This window comes from Lampetra fluviatilis, chromosome 20, assembly GCF_964198595.1.
Source record: "Lampetra fluviatilis chromosome 20, kcLamFluv1.1, whole genome shotgun sequence".
Lineage (NCBI taxonomy): Eukaryota > Metazoa > Chordata > Hyperoartia > Petromyzontiformes > Petromyzontidae > Lampetra > Lampetra fluviatilis.
The window spans coordinates 1,107,800-1,123,334 of NC_136294.1; the positions used below are offsets into that span (position 1 = coordinate 1,107,800).

Here is a 15,535-nt window from a genome sequence, read left to right on the forward strand (position 1 = left end):
ACCACACTTTACCCCACCCACACTCTACCCCACCACTCTACCCCACCCACACTCTACCCCACCACTCTACCCCACCACACTCTACTCCACCACACTCTACTCCACCACACTCTACTCCACCACACTCTACCCCACCCACACTCTACCCCACCCACACTCTACCCCACCACTCTACCCCACCACTCTACCCCACCACACTCTACCCCACCCACACTCTACCCCACCACTCTACCCCACCACACTCTACCCCACCCACACTCCGGCCGCTCTACTGACTGGCGTACCGACGCGCACATCGCTGGGCTGGATGCGCCGAGAAGGAATCGAACCGGTGACCTCTGGGTTGCGAGTCCAGTGTGGGGACCATTGCACCAGCGATGTGGCAGCCTTCGCCCCCTTGAGAGGGCCACTTTACGACAACGTTAGAGATTGTTTAGACAATAGTATATATAATAGTATATAGATAATGTTCTGTATATACATAACGTGGAAGCGGTCTTGGAGTCAATTTCAGCAGTGAAATAATTTTGTCAAGAAATAAGCTCGCCACAAAGTAATATATAACAACTTAATGCAGTGTTAACGTTAAAGGTGAGTACAATATATCTGCATCCCCCCCCCCCCCTTCCATGAAGTGGAACTTGGTGAAGCTGGCTGGGTTCAAGCCCTGGGTTGGCGCGTCCCTCTTGAAGTGGGTTCACAATGGCCGGGCCAGAGACCCCAGAGACGACGCCGCCGAGAGCCTGGATTCGAATGGAGATTTGGGCCTCGCGTGAGTAATACTGGGGGGTCAACAAGTCTAGCGAGGTGACAGGCTCAGCTCGGTCACAAATGATTGCGCAGTAACAAGCCCACGGTGTTAATTTGGTTATTCGCTTGAGTCGGGTTCTGATCTCGAGGTCTGAATGAAACGCAAACGTTTGGTTGGGATGTGGATGGCACGCGCCCTGGCAGGGCGTGCGAGGCAGCGCATCGCCACCCGGTGCGGTCGAGAGGCGAATGAAGACATCTCAGAAGTAGTTCTGTGATGTCCACTTCGAGGTCGTTACCGGACACAGGAAGGCGCACTGCCTTCGAGTACATTTGTTCGTATCTTGACGGTGATATAAAAAATAGCATCTCACTGAGTGAAAAACTAAATGTGGTATGGTGAGCGCCCGGACTCTAACAGACCAGGTATTCTGGGAAATGATTTGCCTGGTGGAAAATTTGGAGTTGCCCAACATGTCTGCCCAGCCATCGAGAGTTGCCCAGTCAACGAGAGTTTTACAGTTTTCTGGTCGGGCACCTTTGCCCGGCCCAGTCAACTCGAGTTGATAAATCGTCCAAAGAGTTGCTTCGTTATTCTCTGGGGTTGCTCAGTTGCCTGTAACTGTCCAGTCACCTGTAGATTCCCCATCATCTGAAGCTGCCTAGTCACCATCTGGAGTTGCCTAGGCCTTGAAAGCTGGCAAGTTGCCTAGAATTTCCCAATCATGTGGCATTGCTAATGATTTCCATGCGATTTTAAGTTGCCCTTCATCAGGATGTATTTGCACAACCTGGGGGAAAACAATCGCCCAGTTATCCAAAGCTGCTCAATCATCTGCAGTCTGTGATTGCCAGTTCGAGGCGTCATGGTTCGTGACCAGGGTTTAATTTTTCACGGACTATTGTCCAGATTGCTGGGAGACCCGGAATACGCGTGTGGCAAGCAGCCGCAGCCGTAGGGAGATGTCTACTCGATGTGGTGTGCTGGGTACTGAACTGTATTTGTTGTGCCACTGACTGGTTCGACATGAAGCCATAATAGTGTCCACCGAGAGAGTGGAAGAGGCTCAGTAAGGAAGTGTCCTCCTCCTGCTCCTCCTCCACCTCTGCTTGTACGTACCTATGTTGAACTTATTTCGCACCGTACACAGCCAACCGTGTTAGACGGTGGTGCGGTAGAAGGACAACAAACTAAACAGCAAGCAGTTTAAAGAAGTGCGTGTTCAAGCTGGAGTAGGAGGGGGCTCAGTAAGAAAGTGTACTCCTCCTGCTACGACTCCTCCTCTTCTTGGGGGAAGAGGAGACCAAGTGTGCAGAGTGTCAACCCCTCCACCTCCTCCTCCAGCCCCCCCTCGACCCGCTTGGCTCTAGGCCGGGGCTCAGAGATGGAACAGCGAGGTCGGGATGATCGTGGTGAGCGACGGGGAGGGCTGCGTGCGGTTGGGTGCCCAATCGGGGTAGTTGAGGACGTCGAAAAGGGGAACACCCCACGTGTTCATGGCCATCGCCACGAGACCGACGCCAAGGAAGCTGAGCACCACGCCAGACTTGACCTGCGTGGACGAGAAGCACGTGGGCTCAGCGTGGTTGGGGGTGATGACGATGAGCAGGTGGTTCAGCACCATGTAACACTTGAGCTACGTAGAGATGCACATGGGATTGAGGTGATGGTGGTGATGTTGCATCGGATGATCATGATGATTTATGGTGGTGATGATAACCACGACTAGAGATCTCAGCACGACGCCACACTTCACCTAGGCGAAGGAAAAGCACTTGGGTATGGGATGATGACGATGATGTTAATGATGTAGAGGATGATAATGATGGCGGTGGTGCAGAGAATTAAAAAGATCCAGATGACGATGGCACACAGCACGATGGTGATGATGAGTCATGTTGATGATCTACATCATAGTGATGATGATGGGAATGCCATAGCGACGGTGAGGATGCTCAGCTCCGCGCACCCACCATGTCCATGACCTTGATGCGTCCGTACGAGAAGACGATGGCGTTGGGAGGGGTGGCGACGGGCAGCACGAAGGCGAAGGTGGCGCACATGGTGGCGGGGAGCATCAGGTAAATGGGGTTCACGGAGATCGCCTCCGCCTGCGGTGAGAAACGAATCCCGGGGTTCAACGGGAATCACCTCGTTATAGCGAACCGTGCTCGCACGACCCCCCCCCCCCCCTCGTTATAGCGAACCGTGCTCGCACGACCCCCCCCCCCCCTCGTTATAGCGAACCGTGCTAGCACGACCCCCCCCCCCCCTCGTTATAGCGAACCGTGCTAGCACGACCCCCCCCCCTCGTTATAGCGAACCGTGCTAGCACGACCCCCCCCCCCCTCGTTATAGCGAACCGTGCTAGCACGACCCCCCTCCTCGTTATAGCGAACCGTGCTAGCACGACCCCCCCCCCCCTCGTTATAGCGAACCGTGCTAGCACGACCCCCCCCCCCCTCGTTATAGCGAACCGTGCTAGCACGACCCCCCCCCTCGTTATAGCGAACCGTGCTAGCACGACCCCCCCCCCTCGTTATAGCGAACCGTGCTGGGAATAAGCCCCCTCATTTCCTTAATACGAGGTACGTACGTTGAACTTCTTTCGCACCGTACGTAGCCAACCGTGATAATTGGAGGTCATACCTCTACCTAACGGATACAGCGAATGTAAGTGATATGCGTTAAGTTATTTTGCGTCGAACTATCGGACCCACGTCTTCGCGGGAGACTCCTTGCCTCTGACACCTGCCAGTTTCACCAGCATTGATCCAAGCGAGCCTGGCCGTGCTGATGAGACAATGCATGTCGAAACCCGTCCGCAGTCTTGCTCGCACTGAATCAACGCTGCTGAATTGATGCACTCCCAGAAGGCCGCGCGGGCCGATGGATCGCGTATTTAAAATCTACTTCTATATATTTTTTTACGCAGAGACACGGAGGTATAAAGCATTACGTATCATCTGCGCATCTACTTGGTCATTGAAATCTCTCCACAACAACGGCTGCTCGTGCTGATATTGCATTTAATAACGGAGGTGTGTACCTCCATTGAACTGTAGTGGTAGTGCCTTATGCCGATATGCAGAGGTGTGGACTCGAGTCATGTGACTTGGACTCGAGTCAGACTCGAGTCATGAATTTGATGACTTGCGACTCGACTTGGACTTGCATAACAATGACTTTGTCCCACCTATGAGATGTGGACTCGAGTCATGTGACTTGGACTCGAGTCAGACTCGAGTCATGAATTTGATGACTTGCGACTCGACTTGGACTTGCATAACAATGACTTTGTCCCACCTCTGCCGATATGCCCCCTACTACTCCGAGCCAGCTCCAGCGGCGTTGCGAGGATTCCCACGTGACCCCCCCCCCCCCACTGTGCCCCCCCTCCCCCGTCTCACCAGGGAGGAGAGGATGGGCAGGAAGAGCGTGACCGTGGCCAGGTTGCTGGCGCACTGCGTGAAGGCGCAGATCAACATGGAGCAGATGATGGAGATGGCCCAGCCGGGTAGCACCTTGAGCGGCTCCAGCTGGGCCGCCATCCACGTGGACAGCCCAGACACCTGCGGCACAGGGGGGGTCGTGCAGGGTGCCATGGCAGGGCGTCCCTTGTCTCGTGTCCCGTGCAGGGTGTCCCATACCCAGTGTCTCATACTCTTAGTTCTTTCGGTAAAGTCACGTAGGTAAAAAAATGAAATTAAAATTAATAAAAATAAAATAATAAAATCACGACGTTTCGGAGGCAACACAAGTCTCCCACCTGATGACGGAGACTTGTGTTGCTTCCGAAACGTCGTGATTTTATTATTTTATTTTTTATTAATTTTAATTTCATTTTTTTACCTACGTGACTTTACCGAAAGAACTAAGAGTGTGAATCCTTGCAGTCACAAAAGCTTCAAATCTAGAACCCAGTGTCTCATTCCCTGGGCAGGGTGCTCCGTGTGCTGTGTCCGGTGCAGGGTGTCCCGCGCCCCGTGTCCCGTGCAGGGCACTTACCTCGGCCCCCTCTGCGAGGGCGAAGCCCCCCCCGATGAGGAAGCAGACCCCCCACGACATTCCGCGGTTGAACGTCTTCCAGTCCATGAGCGTGACGGGGTGAATCACGGGGGGCTTGTCGGGATCAATCGGGGGGCCTGCGGGGGGCGGCACGGGGGAGGTCAGAGGGTGGGGTGGGGGGGGGGGTACAAGGGGCAATCTGTCCCAGGCCTCACACAGAAGGGGGGCCTCAGGACGGGGCCAGCTCCATCGTGCTTCTGAGTGACGGGGCCCGCAGGTGGCATCCTGCCCCGGGCTTCCAAGAAGCTCTGGGTGGCCCTGGTGATTGTGTCGATGATGATGATGATGATCGTGATGATGATGATGATGATCGTGATGATTATTTCAGATATCGATGGTGCTATTACCGATGATGGTGGTGGTAATAGTGAGATAATGATGATAGAAAAACATATAATGATGGTGCTACTTGTGATTGTAGATGACGATGCTGCTGATAATATCAGGTGACGGTGATGACGATAGTGTTCACGGTGCTGCTGCTTCTGCCGCTGTTGATGAGGCCACCGCCGCCGCTCTCACCGGGGAAGTAGTGCTGGATGCAGGAAGGGGTGTGGGACGGCCACACGAAGAGCAGGAAGCCCACGGTCACGGCCACCGTGGTGTCCGACACGAACGACTTGCTGCGGAGAGAGCGCGGGGCACACGGAGTGACGCCGGCCGCTCGGCGTGGGGTGCAGGCTACTGCTGGCTACTGCAGGGTGCTGCAGTGTGATAGCTACTGCAGGCTTCTGGGTATGACAGGGTATTACAGGATGCTGCAAGTGTATTGGAGCATGATTAGGCATTGCAGGGCGCTGCATCCCAATGATGAGTTGTAGATGTTACTGGGCGCTCTGCATGATTGTGGGTGCTGCTGCTGCTGGGTGCTGCTGCTGCTGCTGCTGCTGGGCGTGCGTGCGTGCGGGCCTCACTAGTGCCCGAAGATGGTGGCCCAGAGAGGACGCACGCCTCGGGGTAGCTGCGCCAGGGTTCGCGCCGGGGTGAGGGTGTGGGAGGCACAGGTCACGTGACGCGGCGAACCGACCCGGACGAGCTCGATAGGGGTGGGGGGGGTTAGAAATGTATTAATCCATGTATTTTTTCATGAATCATTTCATGCATTTATTTATTGTGGTGGTGTTACCCAGGAGAGCCTCACTGAGTCTCGTGACTCTTGTTTTCACGAGGGTCCTGCCAAGTGATCGCAGTCGGGGAGCGCTGTCGCCACTGCTGTTGTTGCTGTGTGATTCCAATTGAGTGGCCACACAGTGGCGAGATGTTAACTACCTCGCCTGCTGTGCAGGAGGTCGTGATGCCGACACTGACGCCTGCTGCTGTGAATTTGGAGTTTGCTTGTTCTCGCCGTGGTCGTGGGTTTTCCCTCCACATTTAGTGACACGTGTCAGCATGATAAGCAACTTTGTTGGGCTATCATTCGTGGCCAGGTCGCTTCTGAAAAAGAACGATATAACTGAATGGGCCTTACCTCGTTTAATAGTTTAGAGTGATTATGCAGGTAATGTTCAACATTGGGATGTGGATTGACCAATACGTTGTGCGCGTGTTCTTAGTTACGGAGAGGAAACGGCAGAACCCGGAGGACACCCATACGGAACCGTAGTAGAACCTACACAGACTCCACACAGAGGCGCCTGGGAATCGAACCCGGCCAGCTGAAGTACGTGGCACGTGCCCCCCCCCCCCCCCCCACTGTGGGTGAGAGGCGTGGGGGAAGCTCGTGCTCAGCGGCGTGGCCGTGTGGACCACGGCACCCCCGGCGGCCCGAGTTCGATTCCCGCTCGCGGCACACCAACACCGGAGACGATTTAGGTGAACTCGGCCTTGACCACGAGCACCTGGCGTAGCGTGTAAAGCATCGACGCTCGGGGAGACAGAGGGAGACAGAGGGAGACAGTGGGAGACAGAGGGAGACAGAGGGAGACAGTGGGAGACAGAGGGAGACAGAGGGAGACAGAGGGAGACAGAGGGAGACAGTGGGAGACAGTGGGAGACAGAGGGAGACAGAGGGAGACAGAGGGAGACAGTGGGAGACACAGGGAGACAGAGGGAGACAGGGAGACAGTGGGAGACAGAGCGGGACAGAGGGAGACAGAGGGAGACAGTGGGAGACAGAGCGGGACAGAGGGAGACAGTGGGAGACAGAGGGAGACAGAGGGAGACAGAGGGAGACAGTGGGAGACAGTGGGAGACACAGGGAGACAGAGGGAGACAGGGAGACAGTGGGAGACAGAGCGGGACAGAGGGAGACACAGTGAGACAGAGGGAGACAGAGGGAGACAGAGGGAGACAGGGAGACAGTGGGAGACAGAGGGAGACAGAGGGAGACAGAGGGAGACAGTGGGAGACAGTGGGAGACACAGGGAGACAGAGGGAGACAGAGGGAGACAGAGGGAGACAGAGGGAGACAGAGGGAGACAGTGGGAGACAGAGGGAGACAGAGGGAGACAGAGGGAGACAGTGGGAGACAGTGGGAGACAGAGGGAGACAGAGGGAGACAGAGGGAGACAGAGGGAGACAGTGGGAGACAGTGGGAGACAGAGGGAGACAGAGGGAGACAGGGAGACAGAGGGAGACAGGGAGACAGTGGGAGACAGAGCGGGACAGAGGGAGACAGAGGGAGACAGTGGGAGACAGTGGGAGACACAGGGAGACAGAGGGAGACAGAGGGAGACAGAGGGAGACAGTGGGAGACAGTGGGAGACAGAGGGAGACAGAGGGAGACAGGGAGACAGTGGGAGACAGAGGGTGACAGAGGGAGACAGAGGGAGACAGTGGGAGACAGAGGGAGACACAGGGAGACAGAGGGAGACAGAGGGAGACAGAGGGAGACAGTGGGAGACAGTGGGAGACAGAGGGAGACAGAGGGAGACAGGGAGACAGTGGGAGACACAGGGAGACAGAGGGAGACAGGGAGACAGTGGGAGACAGAGCGGGACAGAGGGAGACACAGGGAGACAGAGGGAGACAGAGGGAGACACAGGGAGACACAGGGAGACAGAGGGAGACAGAGGGAGACAGTGGGAGACAGAGGGAGACAGAGGGAGACAGAGGGAGACAGTGGGAGACAGTGGGAGACACAGGGAGACAGAGGGAGACAGGGAGACAGTGGGAGACAGGGCGGGACACAGGGAGACACAGGGAGACAGTGGGAGACAGAGGGAGACAGAGGGAGACAGAGGGAGACAGGGAGACACAGGGAGACAGAGGGAGACAGAGGGAGACAGTGGGAGACAGAGGGAGACAGAGGGAGACAGAGGGAGACAGTGGGAGACAGTGGGAGACAGTGGGAGACAGTGGGAGACACAGGGAGACAGAGGGAGACAGAGGGAGACAGTGGGAGACAGAGGGAGACAGTGGGAGACAGAGGGAGACAGAGGGAGACAGAGGGAGACAGTGGGAGACAGTGGGAGACAGTGGGAGACACAGGGAGACAGTGGGAGACAGTGGGAGACAGAGGGAGACAGTGGGAGACAGAGGGAGACAGAGGGAGACAGAGGGAGACAGAGGGAGACAGTGGGAGACAGTGGGAGACAGTGGGAGACAGAGGGAGACAGAGGGAGACAGTGGGAGACAGTGGGAGACAGAGGGAGACAGTGGGAGACAGTGGGAGACAGAGGGAGACAGTGGGAGACAGAGGGAGACAGTGGGAGACAGTGGGAGACAGAGGGAGACAGTGGGAGACAGTGGGAGACAGTGGGAGACAGAGGGAGACAGTGGGAGACAGAGGGAGACAGAGGGAGACAGAGGGAGACAGTGGGAGACAGTGGGAGACAGAGGGAGACAGTGGGAGACAGAGGGAGACAGTGGGAGACAGAGGGAGACAGAGGGAGACAGAGGGAGACAGAGGGAGACAGTGGGAGACAGTGGGAGACAGTGGGAGACACAGGGAGACAGAGGGAGACAGAGGGAGACAGTGGGAGACAGAGGGAGACAGTGGGAGACAGAGGGAGACAGAGGGAGACAGAGGGAGACAGTGGGAGACAGTGGGAGACAGTGGGAGACACAGGGAGACAGAGGGAGACAGTGGGAGACAGAGCGGGACAGAGGGAGACAGTGGGAGACAGAGGGAGACAGGGAGACAGTGGGAGACAGAGCGGGACAGAGGGAGACAGAGGGAGACAGAGGGAGACAGTGGGAGACAGAGGGAGACAGTGGGAGACAGTGGGAGACACAGGGAGACAGAGGGAGACAGTGGGAGACAGTGGGAGACACAGGGAGACAGTGGGAGACAGAGGGAGACAGTGGGAGACAGTGGGAGACAGTGGGAGACAGTGGGAGACAGTGGGAGACAGAGGGAGACAGTGGGAGACACAGGGAGACAGAGGGAGACAGTGGGAGACAGTGGGAGACACAGGGAGACAGTGGGAGACAGAGGGAGACAGTGGGAGACAGTGGAAGACAGTGGGAGACAGAGGGAGACAGAGGGAGACAGTGGGAGACAGAGGGAGACAGTGGGAGACACAGGGAGACAGAGGGAGACAGTGGGAGACAGTGGGAGACACAGGGAGACAGTGGGAGACAGAGGGAGACAGTGGGAGACAGTGGGAGACAGTGGGAGACAGTGGGAGACAGTGGGAGACAGAGGGAGACAGTGGGAGACAGTGGGAGACACAGGGAGACAGAGGGAGACAGTGGGAGACAGTGGGAGACACAGGGAGACAGTGGGAGACAGAGGGAGACAGTGGGAGACAGTGGGAGACACAGGGAGACAGAGGGAGACACAGGGAGACAGTGGGAGACAGTGGGAGACACAGGGAGACAGAGGGAGACACAGGGAGACAGTGGGAGACAGTGGGAGACACAGGGAGACAGAGGGAGACAGTGGGAGACAGAGGGAGACAGTGGGAGACAGTGGGAGACAGAGGGAGACAGTGGGAGACAGTGGGAGACACAGGGAGACAGAGGGAGACACAGGGAGACAGTGGGAGACACAGGGAGACAGTGGGAGACAGAGGGAGACAGTGGGAGACAGTGGGAGACAGAGGGAGACAGTGGGAGACAGAGGGAGACAGTGGGAGACAGTGGGAGACACAGGGAGAGACAGGGAGACAGTGGGAGACAGTGGGAGACACAGGGAGACAGAGGGAGACAGGGAGACAGTGGGAGACACAGGGAGACAGAGGGAGACAGGGAGACAGTGGGAGACAGTGGGAGACACAGGGAGACAGTGGGAGACACAGGGAGACAGTGGGAGACACAGGGAGACAGTGGGAGACAGAGGGAGACAGTGGGAGACAGTGGGAGACAGAGGGAGACAGTGGGAGACAGAGGGAGACAGTGGGAGACAGTGGGAGACACAGGGAGAGACAGGGAGACAGTGGGAGACAGTGGGAGACACAGGGAGACAGAGGGAGACAGGGAGACAGTGGGAGACACAGGGAGACAGAGGGAGACAGGGAGACAGTGGGAGACAGTGGGAGACAGTGAGACAGTGGGAGACACAGGGAGACAGTGGGAGACACAGGGAGACAGTGGGAGACAGAGGGAGACAGTGGGAGACAGTGGGAGACAGAGGGAGACAGTGGGAGACAGAGGGAGACAGTGGGAGACAGTGGGAGACACAGGGAGAGACAGGGAGACAGTGGGAGACAGTGGGAGACACAGGGAGACAGAGGGAGACAGGGAGACAGTGGGAGACACAGGGAGACAGAGGGAGACAGGGAGACAGTGGGAGACAGTGGGAGACAGGGAGACAGTGGGAGACACAGGGAGACAGTGGGAGACACAGGGAGACAGTGGGAGACAGAGGGAGACAGTGGGAGACAGTGGGAGACACAGGGAGAGACAGGGAGACAGTGGGAGACAGTGGGAGACACAGGGAGACAGAGGGAGACAGGGAGACAGTGGGAGACACAGGGAGACAGAGGGAGACAGGGAGACAGTGGGAGACAGTGGGAGACACAGGGAGACAGTGGGAGACACAGGGAGACAGTGGGAGACACAGGGAGACAGAGGAGGCGTGGTGCTGGCCACCCTCACGGGCGCACCGTGCCGGGACCTCACCTGGTGTTGCCAAGCTTCTTGTACTCGCGGCGGATGAGCTTCTCTGCCCTCTTCTCGTTCGACGTCCTCTTCTTCTTGCATGAAAACAGATCCCTGTGTGTGGGGGGGGGGGCACGGAGATAGTGATGGTTAATGATCGTCAATGATCGTCAATGATTGGTCGATGGAGTTTGTTGTCGCGGGTTAGAAGCATCCCCGCCGTTGACCACAGAATAACCCACGGAGGATCCTTGGTGAATTTACAGCATATAAATGAAACGTTGCACATGCCGCCTGTCAGACGCACTCATCAACGACTCGAGTGCCGCTGGCAGCAGGAAGCGCAGCAGCAGCACAACGCGTGGGCTCGCACGCGCGGGGTTCGCGTGGTCGCGCTGGGAATCTCAAAATCAAGGAATTCATTTAAAACGGGCCGGGGAAAGGGAAGCGGGAGGGGGCGGGAAGCCGAGGCCGCGATGCGAGGCTCGTTCACTGAGGGCGAGGGGCGGCAAGGCGAGAGGAGCTCTCGCCCTGGCCACATCTCGCTCAGCAACAGCGGCGGCGGCGGCGTCCAGGAAGAGGTCGAGAGGGGCGGGTTGGGAGCTGCTCATGCGGCGTGACGAGGACTGCAGGAGGCCATGGACCGATTTGTCGCGGCGGAGGGGGGTGGTGAGTATTTTGAGAGCGAATGATGCCCAAATGACCCCGTCGATTTCGAATCATCGGCTTGCAGGTCGCGTAGGAAGGTTGAGGGTTGGGGAGGGGGCCACTCACTGGAAACCCACGAACATCCACGCGATCCAGAACCACGCGATGAAGACGAAGATGATGGCGCAGGGGAGCGCGAACGCCATCCACGACCCGAAGTTGATGCAGTTGCAGTCGGGGTATTTCCTGGAGGCGGGAGGGGGGAGAGAGACGCGCGGCTCCGTGAGATTATTGCGACCGAGTGATCGGTTGGGGACTAAAACAAAACATGGGGAAAATTTGGACCATGGATGGTGACGTTGCCACGGGGATATTGACCGCCCGTCGTGAGGCGGACGACGCGGAGTGTTTTGGTCGAGACCCCGCAGCATTAACCAGGGCGACCGCCGGGCTCGTACCGCCAACCTCTAACTCGCGCTACCATTCGGCCACACCACGTGTGTGTGCACGAGTGGCTGCGTGCGAGTGGGGGAGCGGTGGTGCAGTGGTTGGCACGCTGCGCTACTAATCTGACGGACCCGAGTTGGATTCCTCGCTCACGGTCAACACCAGCGATGGTTATCTGTACCGGTCCTGGGCATCCCCTAGGTCGACTCAGCCTCAAATTCAACGCAGTATCAGCCTCAAATGAGTCGACCTCGAGCCATGCGTAAAAACACCGCCACTTGTGAGTCAACGAGGGCCGCGCGCGCTACCGGCCACCCAGCCACCCCTTCGTGTGCCCCCCGGTGTCGGCCTCCATCGTTGCTGCTCGCTAACAGCACTCGACCCCAACAGCGAGTTCAAGGCGAACCCGGGCGATCTTCGTCTGTGTGCTGTGTGTGTGCGCGCGCCACGCACTGCTCCATCTGCTCCACGAACACCAGGTTGGTGGAGGTCCCCGTGAGCGTGGCCACGCCGCCGATGTTGGCCGCGTACGCGATGCTCAGCGACAGGCCGCGGGCCATGAGGTCGTCCCTCCGACTCTCCTTGGAGGCGGCGTTCGTGTCCGCCTCGAGGTCTTTGTCCACCACGACGACGCCGCCGGCGGCGCCTTCGTCAGCGTCGTCGTCGTCGACGTCGCTGGTGGAGACTTCGTAGACGTTGAAGTCGCTGCGGGGGTTGCAGGGGACGGACCGGTTATTGATGGCACCCAGGAGAGCCTCACTCAGTCAAAACCACCACCATCATCACCGCCATCACCACCACCGCCATCACCACCGTCACCATCACCACCACCGCCATCACCACCACCGACGAAGATGAAGATCCCCTGTATAGCCTGTAACAGACTGTAGGGACAAGTGCTGTTAGCGAGCACCTATGAAGGCCGGAACGGTACATAAGGAGGTGGGTGGCCAGCACCATGCCCGACCGCCTTTGTCTCCCCAGTGGCGATGTTTACACACCGAAACAGGTACTCATTTGAGGCTGAGTCAACCTAGGGGAGGCCCATTACCGGTTCAGATAATCGTCACTTGTGAGCGGCAATCGAACTCGGGTCGCCGGGTTCGTGGCGCAGCGCGCTGACCACTACACTACCGCTCCCCACCACCACCGACATCACTACCGACACCACCACCGACACCACCACCACCGACACCACCGCCATCACCACCGCCACCACCATTCGGAAAGTGCAGATGTAGTGAGCATCCTGGGCAGCAGAGGCCAGTGCAGCGAACTTCATTCTCAACTCCCCACCCCACCCCCACCCCACCGTCACTAATCCACAATGGCCGGTGTGGTGAAGTATGGCCAAATAACCCTCGTCCAGCAGCGGATTTGACATCGGGCGTCGTGCGTGTAGTACGAGAGTGCGGAGACGGCATCTCGCTTATGTAACGGGGCGGGGGGGGGGGCAGTTTGCGGTGCGAAGTCCGGCGAAGAGAGTTCCGAGTTGAGCCAGACAACCTCACGCACTCGGTCGGGGAGTCGTGGCAGATACGACGAGGGCGCTGCACTTGTTTGTTGGTTCGGCAGAATAGAATGCAGATAGGGTTTCAAGTGCACGATAATAATCGCGATAAACAACCTTCAGATAGAGCCATCTTGCACAAACATGTGCTGTGCTTTTCCGCGGATCGTAAAGGCGCAGATAGTCCTGAGTCGTCAACATCATCATAAACACGGCCATCACTGCCATCGTCAAGATCATCAACACCCATCACCACTAACACCATCACTACCACCACTACCAACCACTACGTTGAGCTAATTGGTGGGATAGGATGAGAAGCCACAAGTGTTTTTTTTTTACTGGACCCGGTCCTGTCATAAAAACGTGGAATTTCCACGACTATCTCAGGGCTGGCGATAGAGATGAGCACCAGCCTAGCCCTACCTCCGTGCGTGGAATCCCGTTCCACTGGATTTTATCGCTGAACTTTGATCGATCCGTTCGTACAGCCAAAGTTAGGAGCGCACCTTTAAACGGAGTCGTTAAGACACGCAGGCCAGATTCCAGTTTCATATCTCGTGTGAACTGATGTGTTCAGTAGAATCATTTAAATAAACCTACAATCAGGATGGTGGTGGTGGTGATGATGATGGTGGTGATGGTGGTGATGATGGTGATGATGATGATGGTGGTGATGATGATGGTGGTGGTGGTGATGATGATGGTGGTGATGGTGGTGATGGTGGTGATGATGGTGTGGTGATGATGGTGATGATGATGGTGGTGATGATGATGGTGGTGATGGTGGTGATGATGGTGATGATGGTAGTGATGGTGGTGATGATGGTGTTGATGATGGTGGTGATGATGGTGGTGATGATGATGGTGGTGATGATGATGGTGGTGATGGTGGTGATGATGGTGATGATGGTGATGATGGTAGTGATGGTGGTGATGATGGTGTTGATGATGGTGGTGATGATGGTGGTGATGATGATGGTGGTGATGATGATGGTGGTGATGGTGGTGATGATGGTGATGATGGTAGTGATGGTGGTGATGATGGTGTGGTGATGATGGTGATGATGATGATGGTGGTGATGATGATGGTGGTGGTGATGATGATGGTGGTGATGGTGGTGATGATGGTGTGGTGATGATGGTGGTGATGATGATGGTGGTGGTGATGATGATGGTGGTGATGGTGGTGATGATGGTGGTGATGATGGTGTTGATGATGGTGGTGATGATGGTGGTGATGATGATGGTGGTGATGGTGGTGATGATGGTGATGATGATGATGGTGGTGATGGTGGTGATGATGGTGTGGTGATGATGGTGATGATGATGATGGTGTGGTGATGATGGTGATGATGGTAGTGATGGTGGTGATGATGGTGGTGATGATGGTGGTGATGATGGTAGTGATGGTGGTGATGATGGTGTTGATGATGGTGGTGATGATGGTGTGGTGATGATGGTGATGATGGTAGTGATGGTGGTGATGATGGTGTTGATGATGGTGGTGATGATGGTGGTGATGATGGTAGTGATGGTGGTGATGATGGTGGTGATGATGGTGATGATGATGATGATGGTGGTGATGATGGTGATGATGGTAGTGATGGTGGTGATGATGGTGGTGATGATGGTGGTGATGATGGTGTGGTGATGATGGTGATGATGATGATGGTGATGATGATGATGGTGGTGATGATGGTGGTGATGGTGATGATGATGATGGTGGTGATGATGATGGTGGTGGTGGTGATGGTGATGGTGATGATGGTGGTGATGGTGGTGGTGATGGTGGTGGTATTGATGATGAATGTGGTGATGGTGATGATGGTGTGGTGATGATGGTGATGATGATGGTGGTGATGATGATGGTGGTGATGGTGGTGATGATGGTGATGATGCTAGTGATGGTGGTGATGATGGTGGTGATGATGGTGGTGATGGTGGTGATGATGGTAGTGATGGTGGTGATGATGGTGGTGATGATGGTGGTGATGGTGGTGGTGATGGTGATGGTGGTGGTGATGGTGGTGATGATGGTGATTATGGTGATGATGATGATGGTGGTGGTGATGATGGTGTTGATGATGGTGATGATGGTGATGATGGTGATGATGATGATAATG

General features: G+C 56.4%; 1 protein-coding gene across 1 annotated transcript in view; it reads right to left on the reverse strand.

The window, feature by feature from the left end:
• Window positions 1–250: 250 nt before the first annotated feature.
• LOC144937816 (solute carrier family 13 member 1-like) overlaps window positions 251–15,535 on the reverse strand; it is a 28,534-nt gene continuing 13,249 nt past the window's right edge. Inside the window, 10 exon segments of the mRNA XM_078865304.1 lie at window positions 251–2,303; window positions 2,725–2,862; window positions 4,162–4,323; window positions 4,760–4,896; window positions 5,342–5,442; window positions 5,734–5,758; window positions 5,761–5,780; window positions 10,826–10,918; window positions 11,579–11,698; window positions 12,353–12,604. Coding sequence (XP_078721430.1) covers window positions 2,130–2,303; window positions 2,725–2,862; window positions 4,162–4,323; window positions 4,760–4,896; window positions 5,342–5,442; window positions 5,734–5,758; window positions 5,761–5,780; window positions 10,826–10,918; window positions 11,579–11,698; window positions 12,353–12,604 — 1,222 coding nt within the window. The 3' untranslated portion in view covers window positions 251–2,129.